This window comes from Canis lupus, chromosome 9 (assembly GCF_003254725.2).
Source record: "Canis lupus dingo isolate Sandy chromosome 9, ASM325472v2, whole genome shotgun sequence".
Taxonomy (NCBI): Eukaryota; Metazoa; Chordata; class Mammalia; order Carnivora; family Canidae; genus Canis; species Canis lupus.
Window position 1 is genome coordinate 43,835,847 of NC_064251.1, and position 11,879 is coordinate 43,847,725.

At 51.0% G+C, this 11,879-nt stretch overlaps 1 protein-coding gene across 1 annotated transcript; it reads right to left on the bottom strand.

Moving 5' to 3' along the window:
* Positions 1–1,476: 1,476 nt before the first annotated feature.
* SLC46A1 (solute carrier family 46 member 1) lies at positions 1,477–8,744 on the bottom strand. The gene is made up of 5 exons (XM_025476417.3): positions 8,490–8,744; positions 7,085–7,937; positions 4,414–4,497; positions 2,595–2,751; positions 1,477–2,073 (listed from the first exon to the last, which is right to left on the bottom strand). Exons 1-5 carry the CDS (start codon positions 8,715–8,717, stop codon positions 2,016–2,018), a joined length of 1,380 nt encoding a protein of 459 aa, XP_025332202.1. The 5' UTR covers positions 8,718–8,744; the 3' UTR covers positions 1,477–2,015.
* Between the last annotated feature and the right edge of the window lie 3,135 nt (positions 8,745–11,879).

Here is an 11,879-nt window from a genome sequence, read left to right on the forward strand (position 1 = left end):
TGCCAGGCCATGTCTTCTGTTCATACACCTTCTCTTGCTGCCCCTTCCTGCCTCTGGGGAATCAGAGCCCAGCCTCCAACCTCACCAGAGCAGCCGAGGTGATGGGGTGATGGCCCTCACCTCAGCCGGGCCAGTGTGCCATGACAGACTGCCCAGGTTATAGCCAGGGCAGGCACCTTAACCATCACCTTGCACCCAGGCCTGGCCCCACAGGGCTGGTCCTGAACCTGAGCTGAGAAACAGCCTTTCCCCACAAAGCCTGCTCAGACATTGGTCTGCTGGGTCAGGGTTTTCTACTTGGCTGGGGTGTAGATGCTGCTTCTAGTGAGGGCTGTCAGCTAGGTCCCTACCTACCTCACCTCGCCCATCCCCCGGGACCAAGGACTGCTCAGGGATACTCCGAGATCAAGAAGTCCAGCTCCAACTCATTCCTTCTCCCCTGCCCAGGAAGAGAGGCATCTCATTCTAAAATGTATGAGGTGAGAAGGGGCTCAGAACATCATCTAACCCAGTGTTTCCTAACTTGTCCACCTGTGACCAGACAATTCATGGGCGCTGTTTATCTAGCCCTTCATAGAAGGGCTTGCTCAAGGTCACAAGCAAGCCAGAGGCAGTGCCTAGAGTATAGCCCAGGCCTGAGGCCAGCCCAGAAACTTTCCCTGACTCCTCACTGCCTCATGCTGAGACAAGACAGTGGAAGGCCCTCTCCTTGCTTTGGTCTCCCAATGACAGAGACATTGACCCTGGTCTGCCCTGCACCACTCCATTTCACTGGTGTGATTTTCAGGGCAGGTGAGAGGAGGGTAGCCAGGAGCCGAACCCTGTTGGCCAATTCATGTTTGCAGTCAAGTGCCACCTGACTTGGGTCTCTGTGGGGGCTTACAGCCCTCATCAAAGCAGGTGCCTAAATACTGATTCCAGTTCTTTTTTGTTTGTTTTGTTTGTTTTTTTTTTGTTTTTCTGATTCCAGTTCTGCCTTTCAGCTGGTGGGCCAGGCTTTCCCAACACCCTGGAGAAGGGCCCTTGAATCAGTCAGGCCCATCTCCAGGTTCCCATTGACCTAAAGATGCACAAAAGATGGTCTCAGCACACAGCCCTGCCGAAATATGTGGCAATTGGAGTGCTAGAGAGTTGAGTAGTAACAGACTGATCCTGCTTGGGCTAGTGTAGCTGGGTAGACCAGTAAGGTGCCTTCGGGGAACGGATCTCTGACTGACCCTCAGGAATGGCCTCTGCCCTAAATCTCTCCACTGGCCAGATGCCAGCCTGGCAACCCCACAGCACCACCCTCTCTCCTAGCCCAGTAGCTCAGAAGAGAATGAGCAGTCAGATGCCCAGCATCATCCCATGGTAGTTCTGGGGGCTGCTGCCCAGCCCAGAAGCTTACTGCTATCTGACCTATAGTGGGCAGACTGGGAACAGGAAAGCAGGGGGCCCCATAGCCCAATGCCTCGGGGGCCAGAAGGTTCACTTCAGTGTGATTATATGAATTTATTGTGATTGGCACTGCTAAGCCCAGAGGATGGATTTCCCAGCCAGAGACAGCAGCACCTCTCTCCAGAGGGCACCCAGCCCCTCCCATAGCCTTCCCCCCAGAACCATATCCATCACTGAGGAGTGACTGGTGGCTGCACACCAGAAACAACCCTGTGAGCTGGGCAGTCTGGGTTGAAGCTATCAACCCTTCTGCTTCAACTGGTCCCTGAGGTGCCCTTCCAACAGGACCTCTCCTCTCCCGTGAAGGGTTCTACGTGACTGATGGTATAAAGGGTAAATGGACCCCTGTTTCACAATGGCGCCCCCACTGTCTCCTGGAGTAGGACTGTCTGCATTATAATTCTAGATTAGAGTCTTAGGCTGGCACAGCTGTCTGGTTTGACCACTTTGTCCAAGGTAGACACTTGCCCTTGGAAAGGAGGTGCCCATGCTGCTGCGGGTTGGGATCCAGATGTATACTTTCAGATGGTTAGTGTTCACTTTGTTCCCTTTGCCCTCTGTCCTCCAGGCCAGGCCGATCAGGGGCTCTGAGGAAACTGCTGGAATTCGGGATGAGGATTAGCCTTTTCCAGCACCCTGTGAAAGACCAGAAAAAGGGTTTGGATTTGATCTGGGGAGACATCCTCAACTCTTAGAGATGTGACACAGGCTTTACTGGGTGGGCTGGGACAGGTATTCCCTCCCAAAGCTGAGAGGCGGAAGACAAGGCAATGTCCAGACACAGAGGGCTCTGGAAAGAAACTCTGAAGGCTACGGGGGAGGAAGTCAGGCTAGCCTCTGGCCTAGCCATAACTAGTAGGGGAAGCTCTCCCTGGCTTCCCTTTAGCATATTTCTGCCACCAGACTTCCATGTGCAAAACAGGAATAGAGGAGGGGAGCTAAGGGAGAGAACACAGCCTTGCCAGCAAACAATGTTAGCCAGAGCCTTCCCCCGGCCCCTCTGCCTTGTCCTTGGGGAATGGTTCCCAGATGATTAGGCAGCCGTCCCTCAAGGGCAGAATCAGGGGGAATGGTTCCAGGAATGACTTGGGAGGAGAAGAAAGCAGAAAACTTTGGGATAAAGGATATTATAAGCATGGGTCAGAGCCCTGCATTACCCAATCAGAATGGCCGGGATGAAGAGGAGGCCAGCTCCCAGGAGGAAGGGGAACCCCTTCATGAAGTTCAAGGTGGCTGGGTAGAGTGAGTTGAAGATGCCAGAAGCCATCAGCATGGCCAAGCTATTGATGCAGGCCACCGAAGAAAAAAGAGCACCTGTAAAGACATAAACATCACACTTTGGGGTCTGAAAGACCTAGACTCAATCCCAGAACCCCTAGCTTGCAGCTGTGTTACCTGGGGCAAGTCACTTGGACTTGGAGTCTCACCTTCCTCAATGATAAATCCTACATCGTGTGTTGTGATAAGGATTCAATGACGTCATGCTTGGAAAGCAGTTGGCACAGAGGGGCTACAAAACTAATGGCTGTTATTAAATCTGTGTATTAAAAGTATATGTGATATCTTCTACCAAAAGCCCAGTATAATGGGTTTTGGTTTATCCCTTTTTGGAATCATCTCCTTTCTGGGATTAATTATAGGGTTAATTCCCATTAACTCATTATCCCAGATAATAAGTTCAAACACTTATCTATGTGATCACTCAGTAAGTTGCTTATCCTTCTGGGTTTCTATCCCCCTTCTATTAAACAAGGATAATACCTATTTCATAGATTGATAGCAAGATTAAATTCACATGGAAAGCATCCATCGCAGGCCCTGGCCACCTGGAGGTAGTAAGGGCTGCTCTTTTCTCCTGTTCCCCTTGGCATCTCTGGGTACAGTGAAAATGCTAGACAAAAAGCTTACTGAGTGAATGAATGAAGGTACATGGGTTCTGGGGGGCAAGGGAACGAACCCTTAGTTACATATAGCACCAGATCCTCCTTCCAGGGCAGATGGGGAAAAGTGGATGAGCTAGATATTTCCAGACTAGGATATAAAAGACCCAAAGGTCCGAGAAGCTACTCCTTAGAGATATGCCAATAGAACTCAAATTTCGCAAAATGAGCAACACCCCAAAAGAAGTTGAGTTTGAACTCTGTCAGAGCGTCAGAGCTAGACAGAGCTCTTGTCAAGAGCAAACCACTCGGGCAGCCCCGGTGGCGCAGCGGTTTAGTGCCACCTGCATTGCAGGTGGTGTGATCCTGGAGACCGGGGATCGAGTCCCACGGTGTGATCCTGGAGACCAGGGATCGAGTCCCACGTCTGCTTCCTGCGTGGAGCCTGCTTCTCCCTCTGCCTCTTTCTGAATAAATAAATACATAAATCTTAAAAAAAAAAAAAAAAAAAAGCAAACCATTCATGTTACAGAGGAACAAACAGGTACAGAGACAGAAAGGGACCTACTCAAGATCACACAGCCAGTGGGTGACACAGCCAGAACCCAAAACCATATCCCCAGACCTGCTGCTCTTAAAAACAGCTGGGTTTGCATCCTAGCTCCACCACTTACTGAGTGACCTTGGGTGACCTGATTTAACCTTCTGGGTCCCTGCTTCTTCATTGGTCACTTTGGGACAAGAAAATATCTAATGGTTGTTGCTTCCTCTGTGCTCTGCCACGAAACTGCCATCACCACATCTTTCTTACAGATGGAAAAGCTGAGGTCCGGAGAGAGTAAATCCCTGTGCTCAGGTTACCCAAAAGAACAAGTGTGCTCTGCTGACTGCAAATTCCAACCCTGTGATCTGAAAATCCAAGGCACTACGGTCCTCTGCCAGCCCTTGGCAATTTGACAGAAGTGCATTGGTCTTGGCTACTAACTTCTCCAGGGTGGGAGGAAGGTAAACTGCCTCCCAACTCACAGCTGCCCTCTGCCCAGGTCAGGCAACACTGGGTATGAAGAACCAGATGGAGGCTGATCCTGGCACTCACCCTGCTCTGACTTGCCCACCAGCTTGGAGAGCTTGGCCCGGATGATGGGTGTAGTGACTAATGACAGGAACAGAAGCCCATACCCTGCAGAGAAAGAAACAAGAAAATGGAGTCAGGGGGAGGGATGCCTGAGCACCCTACATCGCAGAGCTCTTATACATATATACCCCATGGGGGACTTAGGTCGGACACAGGAAGAACTTCCTTATTGGTGAAGGAGTCCACCTTTCTCAAGGCTTGACCTACCTGCTACCTCTTTCATGGATGAATGCTTATTCCCCACCAATTATGTTCTTGTCAGAACAGCTCCCATAGTCCCAGCAGGCATCACCCACCCACCTTGCACGGAGAAGGTAGATGGCCTGGCACAGAAAACAAGCATGGGCTTTAGAGTCAGCCCGGAGTTCTAAACCTGACTCCGTTGCTTACTGTGTGGCCCTGGACATGACTGCTGTCTGTAAAAGTATAACAAAGCCTTCATCACAGGATGGTTCTGGGGTATAGGAGACTGAATAATGGCCCTCCTAAGATCAGGCCATAATCCCTGGAATTTGTAAATGTTCTTATTTGGAAAATGGATCTTTGAAGATGTGATTAAGTTAAGGATCTTGGGGGAAAAAAAAAAAAAAAAAAAAAAGATGGGCAGCCCAGGTGACTCAGCATTTAGCGCCACCTTCAGCCCAGGGCGTGATCCTGGAAACCGGGGATCAAGTCCCACATCAGGCTCCCTGCATGGAGCCTGCTTCTCCCTCTGCCTGTGCCTCTGCCTCTCTCTCTCCCTCTGTGTCTCTCATGAATAAATAAATAAAATCTTAAAAAAAAAGTTAAGGATCCTGTGATGAGGTGATTTTCCTGAATACCAGATAGGCCCTAAAAGCAATCACACGAATCCTTAGAAGAGGGAAATGGAGGGAGATGTGAAAGACAAAACAGAGAAGGCACATAGAAGAGGAAAGGCCATGTCAGAGGCAGAGATTCAGGTGACGCAGCCACAAGTCATGGAATGCCGGCGGCCACCCAAAACCAGAAAAGGTGAGGAAAATTCCCTCCCAGAGCCTCCAAAGGGAGTGTGGCCCTGCTGACCCCTTGACTTCTGGCCTCCAGGACTGTGACAGAATAAATTTCCATTGTTTTAAGGCATCCCGGTTGTGATAATTTGTTACAATGGCACTAAGAAATGAGTACATGAGGTAAGTCTGAGGAAAGCACAAAATTAATGCAAGTTCCTTTTCCCTTTGCATTTGTTACTCACAGGCTTACAATGTTTCTTTTGTAACAATTTCTCTCCCTTGTGTGACTATTGCCTTCTAGAGGATGGTAGATCCTCCCAAGTGGGTATATGAGGCCACTCAGGGCCCCTTCAGGTGTCAGGCCCTCAAAAACCACTCTGCTGAGGCTCCTCAGAGTAATGACAGTGTCTTCATCATCTCTGCACCCCTGAGGGCATTGAGCCCAGCGGCGAGGCCATGGGAGATGCTGTGGGCAGGAGAGGAAGGTACTTGGTCCCCTTCAGCCTCACTCTCCAGGCAAGCAGCCAAGTTAAGAAATCCGCAATTACTGATGAACTGACTTTGTAAACAACATATTTTAGGACTCTATCAAAATTAATCTGTCCCTTTAAAAAAAGTTAACTTCCTCATTCCTAGCCACCCCTCTCCCACCAAAAGGAGGATGGGAAGGAAGAGGGGCAGGAGGAAAGAGAAGAGGGAGATGTGGAAGGAGGGGGGGGAGGAAGAGAAGTGAGGGGGAGGAGGAAGGGGAGGAGGGAGAAGAGATGGGAGGGAGAGAAGGGGATGAAGAAGAGGAAGGGGCACCTGGGTGGCTCAGTGGTTGAGTGTCTGTCTCCGGTTCAGGGTGTGATCCTGGGGTCCTGGGCTGGAATCCCACATCAGGCTCCCCATGGGGAGCCTGCTTCTCCCTCTCCCTATGTCTCTGCCTCTCTGTTTTTCTCATGAATAAATTTTTTAAAATCTTAAAAAAGAAGAAGAAGAAGAAGAAGAAGAAGAAGAAGAAGAAGAAGAAGAAGAAGAAGCAGCAGCAGCAGCAGCTGACCACGGATATTTGTGGTAGGGAAGGATATTTGTGGTAGGGCCTGTGATTCTTTTTTTTTTTTTTTTAAAGATTTTATTTATTATGAGAGACACAGAGAGAAGGCAGAGACACAGGCAGAGAGAAAAGCAGGCTCCATGCAGGGAGCCTGATGTGGGACTCAATCTGAACCCTAGGATCATGCCCTGAGCTGAAGGCTGATGCTCAGCCGCTGAGCAACCCAGGTGTCCCAGGCCTGTGATTCTTATCAGAGAAGTGAGTATTAAGGTATTAGTGGCATGGACTTTGTTTAAGAACACCATAAATATTGGCTGTGGGAGGCCAATGAGTGAAGTGATTAGCGTATGAGCCATACTTTTGTCTGCTGCTCTATCTTACTAATGATGTTTATAGTTGACAATGTGAATTAATTACAGAGGCTACTGAAGGTCTATCTCTTCCATTTAACAAAGATGGCATATTTTTATGAAGTTTCTTAGTTGTCTATCCTCCAGTGCAGGCAAGGAGCCTAACAATGTTTCTAGACACAGGCAGGAACCACGTTTAGTGGCAGTGAGTGCCTGACCCCCAATTTTCACCCAGCACCTTTGGGGCAAACTGTCCCTGAGCCGGCACATTTTACCTGTAAACATGAGAGGTGTGATGGTAGCGAATGCAAAGACCACCATCCCCAGAATGTTGAAGGCCAGGCCAATCTCGGCCACCCAGGTATCAGCCAGGCAGTGCTGCAAAAGCCGCAGGCCCACTAGGCTGGTGAGGTACGGGAGGTGCTGAGCTGCTGAACCATAGCCGACCAGCCTGGAGTCCCAGCAGAGGGGTTTGCTCAGCTCATAGAGGGTCAGGATGTCCTGAGCCCCAAAGTGCACAGTGATTACCATGAAGATGGCCAGTGAATACAGGGCTAAATGCTTCCTGGACTTCTCTGGGGCCGGAGTCATGTATAGCCAGACAATGGATCGGTGGTGACGGAGCGTGAAGAGCCGGGCAGGTGTCGGCTCCTTCACTGTCTCACCAAAGCATAATGCTGCATAGAAAGTCATGACTATCAACACGGCCAAGGCCAGCCAGAAGGGATTGGCATAACCCTGGGCCCGGAGCCAGTGGCCCCCCAGGAGGCTTGCCAGCATCCCTGCCACCCCGATGCATGCTTCCAGCAGGGCCATTCGCAAGGTGCGGCTGCGGTTGGAGCTGACATCTGCCACAGAGGCAAAGCTTGCTGCCAGAAGGCCATTGAAGTCCCCAAGGAGAGCACAAAGGATGCGGCCCAGCACGAAGTAGCCGACGTGGAGCTGCAGCTGGACGACGAAGATGGACACCACTGCCTGTAGCAACAGGCCCAGGGAGGCCAGCACCAGGAGGGGGCGGCGGCCCACGCAGTCACTCCAGGCACCCAGCAGGGTGGATGAGAAGAGCCCCACCAGGAAGCCGCCCAGGTTCATGTAGAGGGTCCAGTGGGAGGTAAGGGTCTCCACTTCCTGTGGGGACATGAATCTTACCAGGTGCTGTTCCTCACTATGGGTTGCCCACCCCGCAAACCGTCACTATCCTAGGAAATAATAGGGATGGGGGCTCTCTTTGGAGCCTCAGAGAATCTTCGTAAAACTCTCAAAACCTGACCCTGGGGTACAGGGACTGGACCACGGCCCCATTCCCTGACCTTTACTCCTTTCTATTAACCCTCACGGCCCTGCTTTAACCTAGGGGATCCCTGGGTAGCTCAGCGGTTTGGTGCCTGCCTTTGGCCTGGGGCGCGATCCTGGAGACCCGGGATCGAGTCCCGCGTCGGGCTCCCTGCGTGGAGCCTGCTTCTCCCTCTGCCTGTGTCTCTGCCTCTGTCTGTCTATCAGGAATAAATAAATAAAATCTTAAAAAAAAAACAACTATGGGAACTGGACGGTCCGGGAACCAACTTCGCTCTGCCCCGCCCACTACCCCAAACCAGCAGGCCCCGCCCCCCGGCGCCCCCACCCCCCGCCCTCCAGCCCCGGGCCCACCGCCCGCCCGCTGCGTGCTCCTCCCGCCGCTACCTTCATGACCGGGTCGGCGCTGTGGTTGCTGCAGCTGCCCCTGTCGCGGGTGCCATTGTAGCCGAGCTCGGCACTGAAGCGGTGCCACAAGTATTGCGTGGTGAGCGGGCCCTGCAGGACCAAAGCGAAGTTGGCCAGGAAGACGAGGGGCTCCACGGGGCCGCGGCACAGCGCGGCAGCCGAGCGGCGGACGCGGGCCTCGCCCGGGGGGCTCGGGCGCCCCTCCATGCGCGTGCGCGTCGGGGCCGGCGCGAGGACGGAGGGCTGGGATTTCTGCGCCTGCGCCCGGCGTCCTTTTTTTTTTTAAAAAGAAGTCGGCGGGGGCGGGGCCGCCGTTCCCTCCCGCTGGCCCCGCCCGCTCGGGGCGGGGGAGCGCGGGGGAGCGCGGGGGAGCGGCCCCACCCCCTGGCTCGCTGAGCGGCCTCGCCCGCGTCCGTGCAAGGATACCGCCCTGCCGCTCTCCTTTCCAGGCCCAGAAACGCCCCAAACGATAACAAAAATGTCAATAATTAACACTTATTGATCACTTGCTGGGCGTTGGGCGCTACTAAACCACGTGCGTTATCCTCCCAACAGCCTCGTGGCTAGCCATTATTAAAGGGTCACAGTCTACGGATGAGCAAATAAGGACGTGGGCATTCGAGGTGGAGGCAGGAGAACGCTTGACCTGTGATGCCTGTGCTGGCTCTGGGCGCTGCAGCAGAGGCAACTCAGTGGCGGAGTGTCCCTCAAGCTCTCGAAGAGTTGCTGTGGAAGGAGAGTGTCTAGTACATTCTAAATGCTGTTATTGTCATTTATAGGCTGTCACTGGCTCCACTCCTGCCATACGATCTTTTCCTGGGAAACCGGTCTCGTTTCAGAGGCTCAGGACTGGAGCTGCCGTTGGAGGAGCAGAGGAGGAGAAGCTGATGGAGGGCCTAGGAGGCCATTGGGTGCGGCCCTCTGCTCCCGGGTGCTCCTACTGTAGGAATTGGGCCAGAAGGCAGTCAAACGTCCTGTCTGGGCATGTTTCATTGCCCGTAAAAGAGAAAAGCATTACTTGCCTTTCCCCTTTATCATTTACTCAGCCCATTTCTTGAGCGCCCCTTATATGTCAGGGATCATGCTGGGGGTGCTCCAAGAACACAGTGGTGAAGGAAACACACAAAGCCTTTACCAGGCCCTGTAGTTTTTAGAATGGTGGGGACACACATCAAAGAATCCAGTGAGTCTCTGCAAGAGTTCATCTGTGGAAAAAGCTTTAAAGGAGAGAACCTGTGGGACTCCAAGGCTGCTCACTCGGGGGCCTGGCCAGGTCTAGGAGGGTCAGGGCCAAAAAAGGCCACCTTCCCAGATAGTAGTGCAACTGAATGGATTTCTGGAGGCAAGCTCTGTGCCATTATTCATAGGCCCTAATTTTGGGGTGGTAGGGGCTCCATTTCTGGCTACCATGACTGTGTGTGGGCTTGCTGCTTGCTTATTAACCATCCCACACCTTGCCTGAGCCAGAAAGGGTCCCAAGCTCACAAAAGGTAGATGCTGGCTACTGGTAGCCTGAATGAGGCCTGTACCTTAACAGAACCATTACTACCCTGTGGTCATCCTCAAGGTAGGAAATTCCACATTAAACATACAAGCCCCCAGATTGTCTCCCTCCACTCCCCACTACCTACACAAAAGCTTGGCCCAGTTATGTCAGCTGTGGGAAGGGGAGGATTCCTATCTGAAATTGTATTGTTATTCCCTGAAGAACTAAGAATGAGAGACGTAATGCCAAGTTTCTCAGCTGAGAATGGGACAGCATGTAGCCCATTCCAGAGCTGGAACCTGTGGTGCTCACTAGGTCAGACGTGGCGGCAGCGGCTTCTTCTTCTTCTTTTTCTTCTTCCTCTTCTTTTTCTTCTTCTTTTAATTTATTTATTTGAGAGAGAGAGAGAGAAAGAGAGCATGAGCAGGGTGAGGGGCAGATGGAGAGGGAGAGAGAATCCCAAGCAGACTCCCTGCTCAGATCATGACCCTAAGATCACGACTTGACTGAAATTCAGAGTTGAATGCTTAACCAACTGAGCCACCCTGGTGCCCCTAGACCAGAAACCTCTTTTAACTCCTTTAAAACCTAGCTACAGTCAGATCACTGATCTGTACAAAACCATCCAGTGGTTTCCATTTCTTTCAGTGAAAGCCAAATCATTAAGAGGGCCCTAAGACTGTATGCCCTCTCTGACCCTTTCCCTACACTATCATTTTTGTTCCTTTGCTCTAGCTATCCTGGCCTCTTTGTTCCTTCAATTGGTCCAGCAGACTCTTGCCCCAGGGTCTTTCATTTGTTCTTTTGCCTACCTGAAATGCTCTTCTACCAGATATCGATCTGACTGGCTTCCTCACTTTATTCTTACCTCTTGCTAAAATGTCACCTGACCCTTCTAGATATAAAAGCAACTCTCTTCCCCCATCTCCTGACACTCCCTAAACCCTTACCTCATTTATTATTTCCATAGTATTTTCACTATCTCAATTATTATAACTTTGGTTTCTTTAGGTCCATCTCTCCTTACTAGAAATGATAGCAGTGGCTTTATTTTCTTTGCTACTGTATCCCCAGTACCTCCAATCATGCCCAGTATGGGGTGGATGCTCAGAAGGTGTTAGTTGAATGAATAAATGAATCCCTCAAGCAGAGAAGAGCCCCAGCACCCATGGAGAGGGTTGCCAGTGTCAAGCTACACTGTGGAGTCCAGAGTCCAAGAATCTATACCTAAAAGGAAGTCTAGAGAGCATATCTTTGCCTACCTACTTCTTATTTTTTTATTTTCTTTTATTTTTAAAGATTTTATTTATTTATTCATGACAGAGAGAGGCAGGCTCCTCACAGGGAGTCTCACGCAGGACTCGATCCGGGGATCGGGATCACGCCCTGAGCCAAAGGCTGCTGAGCCACCTAGGTGTCCCAACCTACCTACCTTTTAAAAGATGAAGAGGGGCCCCTGAGTGGTGCAGTCAGCTAAGCATCAGACATTTGGTTTCAGCTTAGGTCGTGATTTCAGCCCCACATGGGGCTCCACGCTCCAAGCATCAGACATTTGGTTTCAGCTTAGGTCGTGATTTCAGCCCCACGTGGGGCTCCACGCTCTGCATGGAATCTACTTAACACTCTCTCTTCCTCTCCCATTGCCCCTCCTCGCTCTCAAAAAAACAAATCTTTTTTTTTTTTTTAACAAATCTTTAAAAATAAATAAATACACGGGGTACCTGGGTGGCTCAGTGGTTGAGTGTCCCTCTGCCTGTCTCTGCTTCTCTCTGTGTGTCTCTCATGAAAAAATAAATAAAATCTTTTAAAAAGTTTTTAAAATACATCAATAAATAAATAAATAAAGAGGTAATTGAGGTCCAGAGTGAGAGGTGACTTACCCA

Excerpts from the sequence above, each read along its gene's own strand:
- SLC46A1 (XM_025476417.3), bottom strand. The coding sequence starts at position 8,717 with ATGGAGGGGCGCCCGAGCCCCCCGGGCGAGGCCCGCGTCCGCCGCTCG. Across the intron at positions 7,938-8,489 it reads GCGCCGACCCGGTCATGAAG|GAAGTGGAGACCCTTACCTC; the intron begins GTAGCGGCGGGA and ends ATGTCCCCACAG. Across the intron at positions 2,074-2,594 it reads ATCCCGGCCATTCTGATTGG|GGTGCTGGAAAAGGCTAATC; the intron begins GTAATGCAGGGC and ends GGTCTTTCACAG.